General features: G+C 48.2%; 1 protein-coding gene across 2 annotated transcripts; it reads right to left on the reverse strand.

Moving 5' to 3' along the window:
* Positions 1 to 12511: 12511 nt before the first annotated feature.
* On the reverse strand, positions 12512 to 17853 carry PPP1R3B (protein phosphatase 1 regulatory subunit 3B). 2 transcript variants are annotated; one of them, XM_042871971.1, is made up of 2 exons: positions 17794 to 17853; positions 12512 to 15925 (listed from the first exon to the last, which is right to left on the reverse strand). In XM_042871971.1, exons 1-2 carry the CDS (start codon positions 17805 to 17807, stop codon positions 15034 to 15036), a joined length of 906 nt encoding a protein of 301 aa, XP_042727905.1. In that variant the 5' UTR covers positions 17808 to 17853; the 3' UTR covers positions 12512 to 15033. The 2 variants fall into 2 exon arrangements, with proteins under 2 accessions (XP_042727905.1, XP_042727906.1); XM_042871972.1 differs by having other exon boundaries at positions 17729 to 17808.
* Positions 17854 to 20081: the final 2228 nt, after the last annotated feature.

Below are 20081 nucleotides of genomic sequence, written 5' to 3' on the forward strand. Positions count from 1 at the left end.
TAGAGCCACTAAGCAGTAATAACCCTGCCCTGCTTAGCAATGAGCAGGCTCACAGCCCAGCAGAGAGCCTTTCCAGACAAATCTCACTGAGACTTTAAGGTCTCCAGGGCCTGGGTCCAACTCTGAAATCTAGTTTGGGAGTCTCTGCCAGTGCTGTGAGTCAAGAAAGACTGACTTTGGTGCAGTTCCTATAGACATTTTTTTTTTCTTTTTTTTTCTTTTCAGTACCAAGCCTTCTTTTCAGTTAAAAGCCTCCCTCAAGAGCAAACACAAGATCTCAGTCAAGTGTTTGGGTTTCACGTCTTGGGACTGGGCTACATTGTGGAGCTGAAGGAAGAAACTACCCAGTACCCCTTGATTGAGAGCTATATTGCAGCTCAAAGCCAGCTCCTTGGAGACAGAATATTAAGGCTGCCCTGAGAGCTGGGGTGCAGGTGTCTGCCTGCAGAGTCCAGACATTTGGGGAAATAGCTGCATTACAAAATGTCACAGCAGTGATTGTCCATTCATGGTCATCCAAGGAAGGTGTTCTTAACATACCATAGAAGCAATTTTGACAGAACTTTATGCCTGTCTTTAGGGGTGTTTCCCATAGGCCTTCTGACTGGAGTTGCATGTGCTTTACTAAATTAATTTCGAAGGAATGGGGCTCAGCCACAAGGTTATTTTGCAGTCTTATGACAGTAGATCTGACTGGGAGCTGTTGTTTGGCTTCTGATCAGGGCATAATATAGTTGTTTTTTTTTCCACTGCTCCTCCAGGGAATGTGCTGGCAGTGTTGTCTGCTCTATGGATGAGAAATGTGCATCCTGCCTCACATCCTCCTACATGGAGCAAATAATGCTGGGAACCCACCTGGCAGATAGGCTTTCACTGGAGGTTACCTCCTGGAAAAGAAAGAGGATAGCTTCAAGAGCAATCTCCAGGGACATCAGCCTCCATGAGGCCCAGTAGGCTCAGCAGGCAGATGCATTTGGTCCTGAAGGCAGCCTGGCTTCATTTAACTGTGCCATGCTCTGCCCTTTAACTGTATGCCAAGCATTTCCACGAGGAGATGAAACTTGAGCGGCATCTTCCTCCCATTCCTGGTCACACTGAAACCTGGGACGGCTTTTTTGGCAAATACAATAACATAATTTCATTTCCTAGTAATATAGTGAAATTGAGAGCTGCTTTTGCTGCTGTAGGAGCCAGTTGTGGTTTACAGAAGAGAAAATACTGTTGGGAAGAAACAAGCTTGTCTCTGCATGGTGCTGGCAGGAAAGGGAGACACTCAGGCTCCAAGGGATGAACAGTTTGTGCTGGGTATGGTCTCACTGGGGGTCAGTGAGGTGTTGGAGTGCAGGCTGGATCCCTTACAAAGGGGGCTGTGGTCTGTGTGTGAAAATGAGTGCTGTACAAAGCGGGGAAGTTAGACCACACATCTCAGCAGCAAGTGAGCCCATGCATCAACATTCCACAAACCTGGCATGAAATAATAACCCAAGTTACCTTGCAAAAATTGGGAAGACAGCCAGAAAGAAAGAAAAAAAGAGAAAAAAAAAAAAAAAAAGCAAGGGAAAATGTTGAGGTACAGCAGAATATTCAGGGAACGAGGCGTCTAAACTGGCAGTTCTGAGGATGGAGGGACTTCCATGGCACTGTAGATCATGGGCAGGCATCTTGCCATTGTAACACCTTGCGTTCCCCAGGGCCATGATTCACACAGAGATGAGCACAAGCTTGCAGCTTGCTTTTGCTGGCCCTGGAGCCTCCATGCACTCCTGTGCCACTCTCATCACTGCAAGGTGAGAGCTGCCATTGAGGTGTTTGGGGTAGCAATTGCCCGAGGAGCTAAAGGCTCCTCTAGTCTGTGTCTGGGTACGGCAGCTCAGCTGAGTGAGGATTAATGACAATGCCATCATGGCATCCTCTGCAGTGACAGGAGTGGGCGCAGGGCAGGAGAATATCATTGGTTAGAAATACTCCTGGAGGTCCAGAGATGTTTCCCAAGAACAACACAAAGCACCACGATATTCAGTGTGAAGCTGTATTGCAGGTCTGCAGGAGGGAGGGTTTCACGTGCCTCCCACTAAGGCCCATTCGATTGCACACACCACTGGCCTCACCAGGAGGCCCTGTGACACAGCCCTGGTGTGGTCCGTAGATTATATCTCACCTGTTATTAATAGCCCCATCTTCTCATCTCTCCACAGTACTCACAAACAGGCTTTTTTTTCCTTCTTCTTCAAGCCAGTGATCAGGCAAGAAGCCAGGGTATTGAGCAGCACGCTTGTCACGTGTCTCACGTCACAGCACAGCTCAGCCTGCAGGAACATCCGCTTACCTGTGAGACCTCACAGGAATAACCAGAGGTATGGATCAGCCCCTGAGAGAAGTAGGGGGGGACATCGTGGGCTCCTCTACTTGCAGTGGGCTTCCAGAGGGCAAGTAAGCAGGGAAGAGGAGGCTGGGAAGGCAATGGGGCAACTATCAAAGTGCAGTCGCCTTTCAGAGGGATTGCCAGGGGAGAGTAGGGCAAGTGAGAGATGAGAGCCTTTGAGAGTGGCTGGGGAGTTGCAGAATTGTTTGAGTTGGAAGGGACCCTTAAAAGTCATCTGGTCCAAATCACCTGCAATGAACGGAGATACCTACAGCTACATCGGGTTGACCAGAGTTTCCATCCGTCTGGGAGATGACTTGTCTTTCTCAACCACACAGATACATCCCTGTCTTAGTCTACTTTCAGCATCTAGTTTCTTTTCTGGTACATGCTTTCTCAGTGCCAGACTGCACCAAAGGAACAGAAAACACTTGCACATCCCCTTTCTGCCTCCCTCTGGTTTGCTCCCTTCCAAAAGACAGGTAGCAGTGATCATCATTTCCCTGCTCATCTTTTCACAGAAGGGCAAAAATCTCTGTGCTATGCATGTCGATTTAAATAAGGGTCAGAAGGGGGGTGGGTGGAATCTAGGTCAGATGAAGGCCTTGAAAGCAGGTATATTTCCAGCCTTCCAATGACAAGGCGTTGGGTGGAATGCTGTTAATAATTCACAGCATGTGCATTAAATAGTGATATCAGGTTACATTACATAGTCAGGTGCTGCTGGCTCTCCATTGCTGAACGAATGGACTTTGACTCCTGTGCAAACTGTTCAGTGCCTCATCAAATGCCAAGGGCCAGAAATGGCTGTAGCTTCTTCCTTTCAGACAGATTTGCTGAAAACTCACAGCTGTCTGGAGAGAGAGGCCTTGTCTATAACCCAGGCTGGCTGGAAATGTTGTTTTCGTGCTTGGGCACTTCAGTGCTTGAATTTTTTGCTAGCATTGCCAGGCATGGTTTATTACAGGCTCCTGTAGATAGCTTGTAACACCCATAGAGGAGATAGGATTTGTGGATTAAATATCAACTACATATAAACAAATTTCAGTGGGAGACCAGATTTGTGCTGCATAGTTCAGAAAACTTTCTGCTCTACGTGCATATGAGGATCTCTTGCTCAAATTTTTGGCTGCTAATCAGTGTGAGTGGGGTCAGAACCTGTGCTAGGCTCTGAAGTTCAAGCTTGTCATTTCTTTTTCACCCCTTATAATCAAGTTTCTCAGCTCCAGTCAGGTCACCTTCTGCCAATGATAGCTTTTGGCTGCATCTTCAGATACTGTGGTTTGCACATGCACAGCTGATAGGTAATTAGCAAATCACCTCGAATAAAACACCTGCTCCTTCTGCTAGGTTTGCTTTTTTGGTTTAGAGGAGCCACTGACTTCAGAAGATTTGGCTGGGATCTCATACAGGCAAGTCATATATCATGGAACCATAGAATGGCTTAGTTTGGGGGGGGGGGACCTTAAATCCCATCCAATTCCAACCCTGTGCTGTGGGCTGGTTGTCCTCACCAGCTCAGGCTGCCCAGGGTCCCATCCAGCCTGGCCTTAAGTGCCTTCAGGGATGGGGCACCCACAGCTGTTTTGGGCAGCCTCTTGCCAGGGCCTCACCAGTATGTAAGTGCAGGCACTTTCACAAAGTCATTTATCATTGCAAGGCTTTAACTTTACACTTCTTTAACTTAAAGCAGCAGAACTTTAAGCAACGAAAAAGCAATCTAGCATTAGGGAAGAGAAAGGGAAGAGGATACTGTGGATTAAAGGTGAATTTGCCTCTCAAACTTCACATTACTTTGAAGTCCAAACAGCAAAGGTAGCATGCACATAAACATTGCAGAAAATAGTATGATCAAGTTTCACTGTGTGGGTTAGAGTTTGTATCACTGCCTGACATTGCTGGAAAGAGGAAGGTACTCAGTATATCTAGTTCAGTTACACGTCAGCATGGGATCAGTGAGTCTGATGAGAGTGCAAGGAGTTGAAAAACAGCTCATCACCAAAATCTGGTGTCTGGAGTGAAATTCTGACCTCAAAGAAAGTCCCACTCAAAAATATGTGTTAACCTCAGTGGGTTTGGTCTCATTTTCAAAACCAGAGGCACAAACGTCCTTCCTCAGATACCCTCCTGCAGCACATGGGCCAACCAGGCTTCAGTGGTTGTGTTTGCCTTTGGCTCAATTCCCAGTGTGCTGGCATCTCGTCCCAGCTGTTATGTGAGCAGTAGAAGGGGCAGGAGGGCTCTGTGGGTGTAGCAAAGAAAGGTGAGCACATTGCAGCCTAGAAGGCCTGTGCCCACCACGTGCCTCCAACATGCTGGAGGCCAAATGCACGGAAGCCCCTGGGTGCTCCTTGCCACATGTGGTGCTTACAGGTGAACACTGGGTGTTTGTGCTGTGGGTCTTTCTGCTGACTCTTCCACTCCTGTTTTCTTACTATTGATGCTGAGGTTGTTTTCCAGCACTGCAAGCAAGAAGTAATAATTTCCACATAGGATGCCATGACAGAAGTACATGCTTAACACTCGGGAAGTGCTCCAAGCTGGCTGATCAGAATAGGCTAAGAAAGAGATTCCAAGAAAATCAGTCATCAGCAGAGGAAGATGCCCACAAAAGTACTTCTTGGCATCTTAACTAAAGCAGAAAGGGCTGCCTGACAGGTTAGCAATGCAGCCCTAAGAGAACTACAGCCTGGCCAAGCCCACAGCCCAGGAGACCAAGGGCAGTCCAACAGCGGAGCTTTTTTCACTCTGCGATGTGGTTCACTCTGTATGTGCAGCACCAAGCTGGGGAGAGCTCTGCAAACTACAATGGGATACATAACAGAAACTGCCCCAAAACTGCTGAATAGGGAAATGCCATCCCAACCATTCAGAAAAAAAAAAAAAAAGAAGAAAAAAAAGAAAAAAAGAAAAAAAGAATGCAAAGAGACATTAGAAGCACTTTCGAAGTAGCACAGTCCCTGAGTCAGCCAGTCCAGAAAGGTCTTTGAGATCTAATTATAGTCTTCAATCAATGCTGCTCTTATCCATGCTGCTAATGAACATATATGAGGCAAGCAGTTCTGCAGCTCCAGGGTTTCTCGCAGTGGCAATAACAGCTTAGTAATAACTAGCAATCTTTCTTGATGAGGTCTCGTTTTGCCTTCTCTGAGTTTCCCAGCCTTGGTGCATGCCCTCAGGAGGTTTGCGAGCTGTAGTGAGCTGTTCATGATGGCACAACCAGGCCAAAACACTGGGGAGGCTCTGGAACAATCACGTCATTCCGTTAATAGCACAGAGAGAAAGATAAAAAGGGCTGAAAAATGCCAGAGAGTTTGGAGCATCCCTAGGACCAGAGGGGAACTTCTGTGCTGGAGTCTGATCTGGGAACCAGCTTGGAGCTCACTCCTGCTTTGCAAGCACACACCTCTCAAAAGACATCCTGGAAGCATCTGGCCTCAATTTTCGCATGGCTGCTGACATTTCTTCTCTGCACTGCCTGGAGAAAGCTGCTTGGATGATTATTCATCCCCACAATTCAGTAACTGCACCAGTCTGGAGCGGTCTAATCCCCTGGGGCTGTAGTTACTGCCTGGTTTGCTCGGCAGCAGAACTGCCCTGCACTGAACAGCCAATTGCCTGTGAAGTGATCACTCCCTCCCATCAATGGAAAACTTTGAGTTCTGGGAATCTCCCCAGGCCTCAGACTTTCAAGTCTTTTTTGTTATTATTGTTTTCTTCGGGTCTGTATGGCATCTGGAAATTCTCCTTGCTCACAGTTCACCTATTCTCCTTGCAGGGTCATTTGCCATATGTGCCATTTAGAAAATCTAGCTGCCAATTAAGGTTCTGTTGGGTTCAAGGCTCCTCATTGCTCTCATTGCCCAGTGTGTGCAAGACGCAGTGGATTGCATTTACTTTGTTATCTGTAAGATCCATACCCAAACTTAGAATCATAGAATCCTCATAGAATCACTGAGGTCTAAGATCATCTAGTCCAGTTATCCACTTACCACCAACACTGCCTTCTAAACCATGACCCTCAGTGCCCCACGTTTCCTGAACACCTCCAGAGACAGTGACTCCACCACGTTCCTGGGCAGCCTGTGCCAATTCATCACCACTCCTGAAAACATTGATTTCCCTAATAACTGACCTGAAACTCCCCTGGCACAACTTGAGACCATTACCTCTCATCTGATCCTATTGCTCTTCCCTCAAGTGCAAGATCAGGATAAACTCAAAATCAGAACTCATTTGGGTGGAAGATCAGTGATGCCTGTAAAGCTTAAATTCTTCTTCCTTCTTCATTTTATTAAGGAAACAGAGGCAACCCACTATTGGAATTTGCAAAGGGAGAAGCAGCCAAGCACGAACGCAAACTGGAGAGCTGAAAAGCAACTGCAGACAAGCTGGCTTATGACTTCCGGTGCATTTCAGAAGAAAAGAGCCTCTTCTTTCATTTGGCTGCAGCGAGAACTGGGTGGAATATTCCTTAGAATAAGCTAGACAGAACTGGCTTGCAAGTCTCTGCTTTCAGGTTATCCATCCAGACCGAGTGTCAGAAATGCAAATCCCCTGAGGGTGGAGCTGCGGGGTCCTGCCAGTGGCTTGCTTTTTCCAGACACTGGTAGAGACCTCATTTTGATAATTAGGAAGGATCAGGTAAAGTGCCTGCCATTGCTGATGCAAGCAAAGATGAGTAACTGCGTATGCTGTATCTTTGTGTCCCCATTTTGGCAAATGGATCAGTGAGATAGGCAAGCCCAGGAGTCAGAGGATCAGCTGGGTTGAGCTGCAGTCCATTCCCAGCCCCACAAAAAGCATAGCTTGAGAGCTAGTTTAACGTTGCTCAGAGGATCAGCATCTTTTGTAGTGTGACCATGCATTTGCAATGGTATAGCTTTAATGTTAAGCACAATCTTACACAGAGTATTTAGCTTCCCTTAGCGTGTGTTCAGGAGGGGCACTGAAGCTGTGAAAGGTCTGAAGCACAAGTCTGGTGGGGAGCAGCTGAGGGAATGGGGATAGTTCAGTCTGGAGAAGAGTTTCAGGGGAGATCTTATGACAACTGCCTGAAAGGAGGCTGTGGTGAGGTGGTGCCTCTTCTCCCTGGTAACAGTGATAGGACAAGCAGGAAGGGCCTCAAGTTGCACCAGAGGAGTTTCATGTTGGGTATTAGGAAACATTTATTCTTGGAGGATAGAAGTGCACTGGGACAGGCTGCCCAGGGATGTGGTGGAGTCCCTGGAATTGTTCAGGAAAAGAGTGGATGTGGCATTGAGGGACATGGTTAGTGGGCATGGTGGTGATGGGTTGATACTGGGCTGGATGATCTTAGAGGTCTTTTGCAACCTTAATGATTCTACGATTCTATTTTATCATTCCCTGAGATTACTTGGAGCTGTGGCTTCCCACATCCTTTTTTTTTTTTCTTTTTGGCTTGGAAGAGAGATTATATGGTCATTTAGAGATAAGTTAATGTAGTCAGAATTCGGCCACCTGCAGTCAGCACCTGAACCTGTGACAAGCCTGTCTGCCAAGCTATCTTTATGAGAAGACCTGTTTTGCAAATTTTGGCTCATATTTCTGCAAGAACAGGGGTACTCCACCTGATTCATTGTGCCTAATGAGACATGTCCAGCTGGAGAGCAGTACAGCAGCAGGACAAACAGATGCATCCTTCAGCATCACAGTGGCTCAGACAAGGCCCTCAGGGGTCTCCTCTCCTTGCTAACACACATTGCTCTGACTTCAGAGGGCCATAACACTGCTTTCCCTCCCAGCTTCTCTAATGTAACCCTGAGTTGCCAGCTGGAGCAACCTCATAGTGTCCAGACCCAAAGTCAGCCTTGGGTTCTGGGGGTCCGAAGTGGTCTCAGAGGGGCTTTCAGGTCGTGTATCCATGTGAAGTGGGGTGAGTGGGTAAGCACTAAATCCAGTTTGGTGCATAAAATTAACAATAAAAGCTTTGTGTACTCACCAAGAAATAGTTTCTCAATGTTAGAATAGAACAAGATACCTATTAGTAGAAATAACACTCATAAAACTGCTTGTCTGAACAAAAACTGTGTTTCCTTTCAGTAACACCAGAACTTAAAAAAGAAAAATGACTAAAACACTCAGTCATCCTGGTGCTAACCCCCACCAAGTGCATCCCTGCTGTCTTTGTGGCTCACTGTTTACCAGGCTGTTATTGCAGAGCTTTTAGAAGCACTGAAAGATTTGTGTGTAGATTCATTGGTTGCCTAAGAAATCGTGTTAACTTAGAAGTTAGTACGGGTCTGCTGAAATTTCCTGCTTGGCTGTAAAACACTCAAGTGATCGTTGTTTTGGGCTCTGATGTGAAGTTCTCGCGCAAAGGCTGCCTTGGGGGTGAGGTAAGTTCAATAGATTTACTGATTTTAGTTTGTCTGCTATTTTGATTTGAACTGCTTGGAGATGGCTTCTTGGAGGAAGTAGTGCTGGGCTGTGATGGTCCTCAGCCCCAAAGGGAGACCTGTTTCGCTTTTGTCTAACACCTGCCTCAGTGACCAAGCGTGCTGCTGAGCAAGGGGTGAGGTGCCACACATCATCTTTGTCGCCACATCACCTACAGATAAACAGAATCATAGAATCATGGCAGCTGGAAAAGACCACTAAGATCCTCTGGTCCAACCATCAGCCCATCACTGCCTGAACCCTGGCTCACCACACTATCAAGGTTGAATTCAGCTCAGTAGATGGATGGCTCTCCATAGATGAACCACACTGTGTTTCTGCTGGTCACCCAGAAGCCAGTTAATCACAACAAGCCGAAAAAATGCAGAAGCAGCACCTGCCAGGTGTCCAGGGGAGCATTGTGTGAAAGGTGGATAGCCATAAATCCTGAGTGGGGCTGGAGAAGGCTTTTATATTTCTTCCTATAAAACTGCTTGTCTCTGTAGTACTGGAGTGTCACTGCACTGAGTGTCACTGAGGAATTACACTCCTGCTGGTAATGCAAAAGTTTTGTTCTGCCAGTGACCATAAAGATGGAAGACAAGCACAGCATTTCATGAGCTCCCTACTGCTGGATGGTAAGGGCTGGGAACAAAACGGGGGCCCAGGGGGATTGCTGTAAACATTGGCCTCTAGTTTGTACAGATTGACCCCAGCAAGTATCACTGGAAGGTACCTTGTAGATCAGTTGTCTTCAGCTCAACAGCAGGGCTTTCTTGCAACCATATGGTAAATGAGGCTATACCCTTTGCTGCAGGATGTCTTGGGAAATGGCAAATACCTTACTGGATGTGAACAGCTGCTGCTGCCTTGGCCCAAACTGCACATGTGGTAGAACTTTCAGGCCTGAAATATTTTTGCCGTGTGGACATCTGCCTTGTCCCTTCACATCTGTATATCCTGAATCTGGTGAGGGCTGGAATAAACAGGTATTACGATAAGACTGCAATGTTGCTAAAAGCTCCTTTGATTTGTGAGAACCATGACTTTTCCCAGGAGAGCAGTGCCGGCTAGGGACAAGGCACAGAGATTTGGTGGCATCTCCATCCCTGGGGTCATCAGCATCTTCATGGATGAGGTCTTGTGCAACTTGAACTGTCTGTGAGTAGGAGACACTGACAGATCTCTTCGCATTGGAATATGCCCAGGATTGATCCATTAAATGTCATGGAAATGTCATATCATGTCATTAACTGCCATGAAAATGATTCATCACTATGGTTTTAAGAAGACCCCCACATTAGAAATAAGTTATGAAGGCATTTATAGATATATCCTGAAGGTTTCACTTTCTTATGTTCTTTTGAGCAGATTTCTCATAGGCTGTGAAGTTGGACCCTTCCCTCCTCCATAACTTTCTTTAAAGATAAAAGAATACAGAGCAGGGAGACCTGTGACTTATGCATGGGCCAGAGGGACTTGCCTGCATCCATGTTCCAGGAGAAAAAGCACTTAACTGCTCCTTGGTGACCACCCGGACTTAACTGCACCAAAAGGATGTGCCAGCTGCAATTATTTTCCAGCAAAGACAATCTTTTCCTTTTTGTAAATGTCAGTAATAAGTCCTTAAGAACAGCTAACAGCCTGGCACATCACTGCTCCAAAGGGGAGGACAGGGACAGGCTGGGAGCATCCCCAGCTGCAGCAGGGTAGAACTTTTGCTGGCCAGAGCAGTTGGTTTGAAACTTTCCTCCATCAAAAAGCAACAGGAGTATAAATAAGCTTTATTGCAGTAGTTTACAGCCAGCCAAGTTGGCCCAGCAAGAGCAGAAACAAGAGAATAATTTGGGCACTTCAAAACCCACCCCAATGCTGCTAACTTTATGGTGAAGCTGTGTGTGTTGCCGAGAGTTGGGTCTTCCACACAGCCTCCTCTTACTGCTCACAAATGTCCTTCCCAAGCTTAAGGTTACTAAGCCCAAGCTCACCACTCAACTTGGTGTGGGATGGTTGTGCTGGAAGCAGCCTCACATTGAGAGAGAATGGAAAAGAGTAATACCCTGTTGCAGAGCATGAGGTAGGCAATACATAGCAATAGGAAGCCCTGTGGTACGTGTCTGAAAGAAAGCACCGTGCTTCCCTCCACTGCTCTGAGCATGGGATGTGCCACCAAGCAGCTACCTCTTAAATGAAAGCTCGAGGAGGGGAAGTGATGGAAGAAATGCAACTGCTGCTGGGAAGCAACGTGCTCCGCCTGCCTGCCCTCTGAGGCATCTAACCAGCACTGATGTCTGGTGCTCGGTTATCAACAGAGCCTCACTTTCTGGTTAAGCAGACCACAAACTAAGTATGCTGGAACCCAAACCCGAGGACCCTCTTCTGCACCTGAGCAGTCTCAAATAGAGCTCATTCAGTCTGTCACCAGGCTCGACACAGCTCTGGCGTGGTGAACAGACTTAGGAAACCAGACCCTCCCAGGGCCACTCAAGTCAAACACCTCAGCCAAGAGCAACGTGACTGCCCTGCTTAACTACGTCTGTTATGAGGTGGCACAGGATACCCCTAAGGTTACAGTGGTGGGGAGCTTCAGAGCAAAGGCTGTTTGACACCTGCCACCAAGTGCTCTATAAATACAGTAAACCCAGTGCCTGCAACACCTGAGCAACCAGAGCAAAACCTAGAGCTCTCTTGGCCTTTCTCAGGTCTCCTCTCTTCTGAAATGTCTACAGGCTCAGCTTGGACTTCCTTATCTCTCAAAATGAAACCGTCACATGGGATTTTCAGCCACAATACTGTTACAGGAAATGCCTGACTGTGGTCACTTCACTCATAAACTTGTGTTCAAATATGGAAGTAGTACTGGCCTGAATTGCTTGTAGACATGCTGAGGCAGACCAAAATACTTTTCAGAGCTGTGTTGTTTCCCTGAAACCAGAAAAGCAACCAGATGGCCTTTTAAAAAAAAAAAAAAAAAAGTGAGTGTTCTGTGCTTGATTAACAGAACAGTAGTTAAAAAAAAAAGAAATAATGAAGCACTTCCAATGGTGCTTAGCTATGGAGGTGATGATTTGGGAAGGGAGTGGCAGATGTTTATTGAGAAAGCAAAGTCCTTTGCCATCACCCTGTTTCTTCTTGGTTTAATTGCTGCCAGGCATGTGATTGCTTTGTGCTTTCTGCCCTCCCTCAGCTTTCCTTCTTAACCATACAGGTAAATGGCTAAGACCACCCAGAGGCAGCAGCCATTGCTTGAAATTCAGCATGTCACTGAACCTAGTGAAAGATGGGTGAAACTTGGGCCTTGCTGGTATTTCCACAAGAATTGCTCCTCTCCTGCAGAAGGGAAGTTTCCTGTGGCATGGATTTCTGACTCCCCTGCAGCAGGAAGCAGCTTTAAAGCCTCACCTCATCAAGATGCTTGTTTTTTGTGATGCAGAGATCCCAGGCTAGGTAGGGGGGAGGACTGTGCTCTAACAGAGGCAAACCTGAAATAAATGCAGAAAAACCTGAAAAACCACTGCCCAGACAAGGGCCTCGCTTCTCTCCTTCTTCCCCTGCACTGCAGAGACTCTGGAAACATTTATCCTGGCAGAAGAACTGTGTGAATAGGCTACTCTTCCCTGCTTTCAGCAGCAGAATCCAATGCAGGTGCGTGCTCCTGCCAGTGCTACTTGCAGGAAGCTCACCTCCTGAGTCCAAGCCACCTCCCCACCCTCATGGGTATTTAAATAGGATAGGAAGGTACACAACCAGCATTGTTCCACCTTTATTTTAACAATCAGATAAAAACAGAGCCGTGGTATTAAAAGACTTATTATATTGCAATTATAAAGTGCATTTTCCACTAGAAGGCTGTGTACAAAAACCTTTTTAAAAACAAACATGCAAAAGAACCCACAAGGCACTTCCAGGCATAGAGTGGGGAGAGCAACCCCTTACTTCTATGTTCACATTGACAATGGAAAAAGGGAAAAGGCCACAAGTAGTATTTTTAAACTACTATTGGTCAAATAGTTCCCAGCCTAGCTTTAACTTACGGTATAGCTGTTCTAGTTTATCTTCCATGCTCTTCCCTTATGCACACCGCTTCCACAGCCTGAAAAAACAGGCTCCATAAGGAGATCCACCATCCACAGCACCCCAGACACATGCCTTGTTTCGGCCCACGAGCAGCCCTCCCCAGCATTGGAGCATGCCAGGAGAGCACAGCTTCTCTACAGTGTCTTACAGCACTAACACCATTCACTAAATCCAAACAAACAAAAAAAAAAGAAATCAGTGTCACTCAAACTTCAGTTTAAAAATGGGTTCAAGCCAAGCTGGGCAACAGTCCCTTCACAAGAGACCATAGCAGATAAGGGCTGACTCAGGAAGCTGTTTGAACCAAAGCTAATGAGCTCTGAGCTAGCAGATTTATCACCTGGAATTAGAAATCAGACAGAGTGACAACAAGCATCAATGTCAGGTTTAGAAAAAAGCAGCAGCTGAAGGCTATTCTTCTCACAAGCTCTTTCATCCTTTTCAGCATTCAAGAGTGATTATAGTATCCCTTCTAAGTTCGGGTAAAACAGCTTCAGTACTTTATACAGCAGTCTCCAGATCTAAAAGCTAGATTTAAAAGCTTATCAAGTAGTCTAGCCCACTGCATCTCTCCAGCCAATCTAAATGCTACATAGGCACCCACAAATTTATAAAGCTTATGCACTAGGAAGACTCCCTTAACCTCTACTCCTACAGAATATTCAGAACCCTCCCTTTGACTGAGGGATTACATTTTCCTGCTCAGCTACCATGCAAGCAGCTTTGCAAGGCTGTTTGGCACTGAACAAGCTGGCTACCTCATCTCAGCGCAGCTATCTCATTTCAAAAGAGATGGCTCACATTGGTGATTTGTTCCACATCTGGAGGTGGCAGAGTAATCCCAAGTATCACATTCCTCTGCATTGGTGGGGTGAGCCACTTCTTAAGGCAAGAGCAAAACAAAGCTTAGACATTCCCAGGTTGAAGTGGCAGCAACTGCTACAGCAGCGAGGGAAGCACAGCATATTGATGTTCTTCAGTACAGCCACAACATCCTTGCACATGAGCAGTGCCACTCCATCTGCTGCCAAGCAGTTCAAGGCATGGAGTAATAAACCACTGCACTTTTTTTTTTTTAAATTAAAAAAGCAACATCAATTCCAAAGCCTGTTTATCTCAAACCACTGATGGTGCACGTGATCCCAGCACTTTATCAGCCAAGGCACTTCCATCACAGTAGGTGCATGACAGCCACCTTCTCTCAGCATGACACTGCTGTGTGTTTAGCTCCCACAACACCTGAGAAAAGCTGCTTGCATGGGCATTGTGCCAAAGCCCAGCAAGTCCAGCAGCTGATTCAAGTGTCCATCAAGGGACAAAAGCATCACTGGTCACTTGCAATTAAAAGAGAGGAAGGTTTTAAAGAAGGCAGTCAAGGCTGTCAGCCTACAGATGCTTTACAAGCACCATGCAGCTACAGCTAACCTCTATTTTTGGTAACACCAACCAAGCATATGATGAAAGCTTTTCAAGATCAGCTGATAAAACAACTGGTGACTAAGCATATCAGATTCTCCCCCACAGGCACATATGTCCCCTAATACAGCAGGCTGTGGGGTTACATCTTATCACAGTTGTATTCTCACTTCCAAAATATCCTTCCTGCCTCAAGCAGAAAGGGCTTCACACAAGGAAGTGCACAAGAAGATGGCTGCTCCCCATAAGCCAATCACTTCAACATTTCCTGACAGGCACAGGCCAACCCTTCAGGAGAGTCCTGCTGCTGATGTTGAAGTACTGCACACTTAAAAATACTAGAACATATTTTGGAAAAAAAAAAAAAGAAAAAACCATCACCAAAATCCTTTAACACTAGCAAGCAACACAAACCAGCCACCACTACATAGCTTCAGCAGACAACCCAAGCACTGTAGTGTTTCCCTGGAGACTAGCAGCTTTACAGAAGAGGAAGGACTAGCAGCACTGAACAGGCAGGCAAGCAACATCTCCTTTTCTTTTGATCATCGGGAGAGCCAGCTATCTGACTTGAGACAGGGAAGGCAGCCCTTTATGGAGATGCATCCCTGATTATAAGCCAACTGCCAGCAGAGTACTGCAATTCTTTTTTTGATGGGAGGCTTACGCAGAGCTACACGGAGCCTCACTTCTTCCACCTTTCCACACACCTCGTGTTCAGGAGGGCTACCACACCTGCAGACACCACCAACAGTCAATCAGACCATTAGGTCCTTAGGTCAGTAGTAGGGCCCCAGCTTTTCGTATCCTGAATAGCTTGGCCACTCAGCAAACAGGCCATAGGCACACCGAGGACTCCCAAACTGGTCGAAGGCACTGCTGAAGTCAGGGCTGCACGGGGGGCGGAGGGCTTCCTGGGCAGACTTCAGTTCTGAGCGTATGATTCTGTAATTTGTGCCCCTGTTGCTGTCCCAGTACACCTTGCCATTGCACTCAAAGGAGATGGCAAACTCAACTCTTTCATGGGATTGAATTCCATCTGGCAAGCTGATGTCAAAAGAAAACGTGTCCCGATCTGATCCTCCATACGTATCCTTGACATATTGGCACGGGTAATCTACAAAGTTTTTCCAGGTGTCAAATGTCATCCTGATCTTTACAGACTTTTCAAAAGCCAGATTCCTCACTTTCACTGTGCCCACAACAGACCGCTCCTTTAACATACAGTTTTCAAGGCACACGCAGTCTGTCTGAAGACGGTTTCTGAAGTCCAGGTAGTCTGCAGAGGGCTGAACAAAGTCCAGGACAAAGCTGTCCCTCTCTACTGTCGTCAGACTCACAATGTTGTCAATCAGTTCAGTGATGTTGAAAGGAATATCTAGAGGATCATCAAACTCTGAGAACACCTTCACCATTGTCAGAGCAAAGCCTCTGCTATCCGCAAATGACACCTTCTTCTTCACCTTGTTGTGCGTGAAGGAGTTTTCTGCCTCTTCTGGTCCAGTCAGTACCGTCTTGCTGTTCAGCTGGATGCACGGCCGCAATGGCTTGTTTGGCTTTGGGGCAATTTTGCAGGCACACCTCTCTCTTCGCAAGGGTGAGGAGCACAGGTACAGCTGCATTGCTACATCCACAGCCATTGCTTGTTTGTGAGGAAAACAGTCTATTGCACTGAAAGATCAAAAGAAGGGGCAGTTTATGTCAGAGAAGCATTTCAATGACTTGTCAGATAGTTGCTACACTTCTCCCCATCCATCCTAAACAAGCTTAGCCTCCATCACTCCCCAAGTCCCTCAAGCTCTGTAAGAGGCCAGTACTTGCATGACTTACAGATGTGTTGGGAAGTACGCCACCACAGTGCTGTGGCTCAACTATAGCCTGTTGCATCTCTTGAAGGGCAAGTTGACTTCCCATTGTTTGCTAAAGAGAGTCACCCTGTTAAGGTACATGCAGGCACTGCCCTTCTAAGCTTGCAATAGCAGGCTCTGGAACACTTCTGACCTAACCAAAAATCCATGGCTTGGTCCTGCTGATGTTCATCTTGCTCTGCACCTATAGAAGAACAACTTGCTTCCCTCTATGGTATTTTAAAAACAGATATCAGGCAGGCCAGAAGGTTTTTACCTCCATTGCAGAGTGCACATCTTAACCTACTTAGAGAATTATCAGCATAGCTAGCACAGGCAAGTTGTGTGATATACTCAAGGCTGACAGAGGCTTTGGAAACAGGCCCTTCCCCCAGAGGAGCAGACTGTGTCTCTCCACCACAGCATCTCCTCCTCTAGCATCCAGCCCCCAGTGATACAGCACCATCCCTCCGCGTATCCACATCTTGAAGTCAGACTACTTCCTTAATTAAATTCTCTGTTTGGCTGCAGACCATGTTCCAAAGCTGGTCTCACTGTGAGAGCTGCAGCAGCTGACCGCACAATGCACAAGAGCTCGTGCTGCCAAAGCCACACACAGCCAGCTATAGTACTTGATAGCTGTCCCCGTGCCAAGACAAAGCAACAGAGCTACTCTCTCCAAGTCCGTGCTTTACTTTCCCACCCTGCAACACCAACAGGGCAGCTCCGAGCAGCCCTCCATAGCATCCCTTCAGCAGTAACACTTGATTAATTCACCATGCACGGACAAAGGCTTGCTTCCCAACACACCCACCAGCTACCTCCTGTTTCTTTCCTGAGCCCTCTTTGAAGCTCAAGGGCACCTGCACAAGGACAGACAGCGGATCCACCTGTCTGCCAACACCAAGCTGTTTAGCTCTTCCTGGTTTCACCGACTTTCTCACATACTTTATACAGGTCATTTCCTCCTTTAAAACAACACAGCTTCCCACCAAGGCCAGCTTAACATGCATCCCTTCCCAGCAGCAGCCATCCACCTGAACTCCCACTGAGCACTCAGGTACCTTTGTAAGCCTCAGTAACTCCCAGTGTTTGACATTAAGAGGCAAGAAGCATCCTGCCCGATTTGCATGACTTGAAGCATCTTCCAACTTGAGGAAGAGCTTCACCTTCCTATAATAGGATTCAGCACTTGCATTCATAAGTTTCAGCTCATTTCACACCCAGATCTCTCCTTTCTGCTCTCAAAGCCTGCTGGCCCTCGAGTCACAACCACAGCAGCCTCCCCCATCAGGGCTGCTGCCTTGAGCTCCCCACTTCGGAGATAGGAGCACGAAGGCAGCACCGAGAGCTGCAGCAGGAAAGGGAGCAAGCAGGGCAGACCGTTTCAGAAGGGGAAGGCTGGGTTCCACCCAGTACCCCCCTGCACTCACTCTTCCTTCCCTTACTTTAGGAACGGAAAGCAGCTCAGAGCAAAGCAATCGCTCCCGGCAGCTGAGCCCAGCCCCGCATCAGGCAGCCCCCGCTCACCCCACGCCAAGCATCTGGCTGCCGGCCCCTCTGCCACCCCGACCCCACAAGCTGTTCCTGTGACACAGCCCAAACGCCCGCCACTCCTATGGGATACCTCCCGTGACATCTTCCCTGCGCGAAGCCCCTAGAGCACCGTGCCGGCCCCCAGGCAGCCTATACCTGACGCAGCGCATCGGCCCGCTCACACCCCGCCTACCCCGAACCACCGCCACCGACGGGGCGGCCTCGCTCCGGACCCTTAAGGGCGCCGCCCGCCCCGCCCTCCCTTCCTGCCGGCCAATAAGCACGCTGGTAGAGCGGCGGGCAGCCAATGGGCAGCGCGGGGCCTTCCGCCTCAGCGGCGACGGGGCTGGATGGCAGTGTCGTCCGCGGCTGCGGGGCTGTGCTCGCTGGGCAGGGCTGAAGGGCTGCTGTGCGGGGCGATCGTCGAGGGGTTTCGAACAGCCCGTTGGCTCCCAGGGATCTCCTGGGAGAGCTTACTGTGCCTGAGCAGGCGTTGTGATCCTCTCAGGTGTGAAACTGGTGCGATCCCGGGGGGCTTTGCCGCCAACAAGCAGACAGAGGTGACAGGAATGGCCTGAGTCCTTCTCAGGGGACTGAGCTCCTCAACAGGGTGTTCGGTGTGCACAGAGGGGTGGGGTGGGATGAGGGTTACTCACACGTTCCATCCCATGACTGCAGCTCTGGGGCAGAAATCCCAGGAGACGTTCCCAAATCCCATTTCCTGACAAGATTTAGAGCATGGAGTGGAAAAACTGAGCTTCTCACAGACACGAGAAAGCTGTCTCTTTGTAAGAGGCAATGACTGAGACAATGTTAGGAACAACCACCTGTGGGACCCAAGCGGCCCAGAAGGCCGTGCCAAGGCAGCGGGCAGACACAGGACAGTGTTTCCAGCTCTGGAGTTGGGCAGCTCAACACTCCAGCAGCAACACCTCCTCCTCCCTCCTGTGAGTTGGGAATGGTGACAAGGCTGGGAGTAGCAGCCTCTTGTTGGCCACATCTGGCTTCCGAGCGCGCCAATGCGAGCAGTGCAGCTCTCCCACCTCCCTCGCGGAGCATAAAGGCGGTACTGAAGTGCCGACATTTGTTTTTAATTACCCGGTGGAAGCACGCATGGCTATTGTTAAACCCAGAGACTTCCTGCTGTAAAGCTGCCGCTTAATCGACTAGCTGCTCTGCAATGCAAAGCAATGCAAAAGGGTTGTGTGGAGGGGAAAGACCATTGTTTTAGCCTCTTGGTTCCTGCTTTTAGATAAACGCAGTGATAAGATCTAAGGAAGCTGGGGAGAGAAATCTACTGCAGGACCCTTGGAGATGTAGATTAGTGTTTTACCTGCCAGTGGCACTGTGGAATTTCAGCAGAGCTGATTAGTGACAAGGTCTGTGGCAGGGATGCAGGGTAGCAAGGATTTGCCCGAGGCCAATGGACAGAGACCCCAGAAGGCCCATGGGTCTGCACAGCCATCTCCAGGCAGGGCTACCGTGGCCTGGCTCAGCACAGTGGCTCTGGGTGCGTTTCTGCCGCGTGATAGAAGCTCTGTTTGCCTTGAGCAGGGCAAATTGCTTCACAGCTGCTGCCTGCTGTTTGCCTCTGAAGCAAAGGTAGGTGGAAGCCGGGGCAGGGCATTGTGGCAGGCTGTGGACACAAGCTCTTATCTTTTGGGAGCAGAGATAATAACTATATTTAGCTTTGCACTGAGCCCTTGCACAGTGGTCTTACTGATTTCCCCATAGCTTTCCAGCCCTCCTGGCTTGTTGGGGGACAAGGAAGAGCAATCTTCCCCTTCCCTGCTTGCTGCATAATGTGGGGAAGAAGCTTCTCCCTGGGGAGAACATGCCCCATCCCTGATGGATGCCTCTGCGAGAAGGTTCCCTGTGTCCCCAAAGATCTCACCTGGTCTTTGTTCAAAGTGCAGGGCTCAGTAAGGACTCCTGGTCCTGCCACCCCTCGAGTTCCCACAGGGCTAGTTGGAGCATTTCCTCCTTGCTGTCAGGAGCTCAGATCCTAACTGCCAGACAGGAGAAGGGAAGTGGGACTGGGGCATTGTGCAACGTGCCCACACTGCAGTGGGCTGTGGGGCCAAGGCTCAAGGGCGAGTATTGTAAACCTGGGGGGTGGCTGACGTAACACCATTCCCTGAGGACCCACTGCCACAGGACACCCCCTCCACAGCTTTCTGCCCCCTCTCAAATCATCAGCAGTGATGTACAATGTCCATGGTGGTGCCTGGTGCTGTTGCAATGCTGGCAGTTGTCAGAAATTTCACAATTAGCAGTGCTGCCTGTGAGCCAGGTCCCAATGCTTGCACCAAACAGAGGAGAGTTTTGTTCACGACAAGGCCAAGAGGGTAACTCTGAAGTAATTTTAATCTGGTGTTGCCTCATGTCAAAATACTGAGGGAGAAGCTAATTTTGGAATAATTTTTGTCACGATCAGGAGGAAA

This window comes from Lagopus leucura, unplaced genomic scaffold (genome assembly GCF_019238085.1).
Source record: "Lagopus leucura isolate 7727_CA_CO unplaced genomic scaffold, USGS_WTPT01 Super-Scaffold_100004, whole genome shotgun sequence".
Lineage (NCBI taxonomy): Eukaryota > Metazoa > Chordata > Aves > Galliformes > Phasianidae > Lagopus > Lagopus leucura.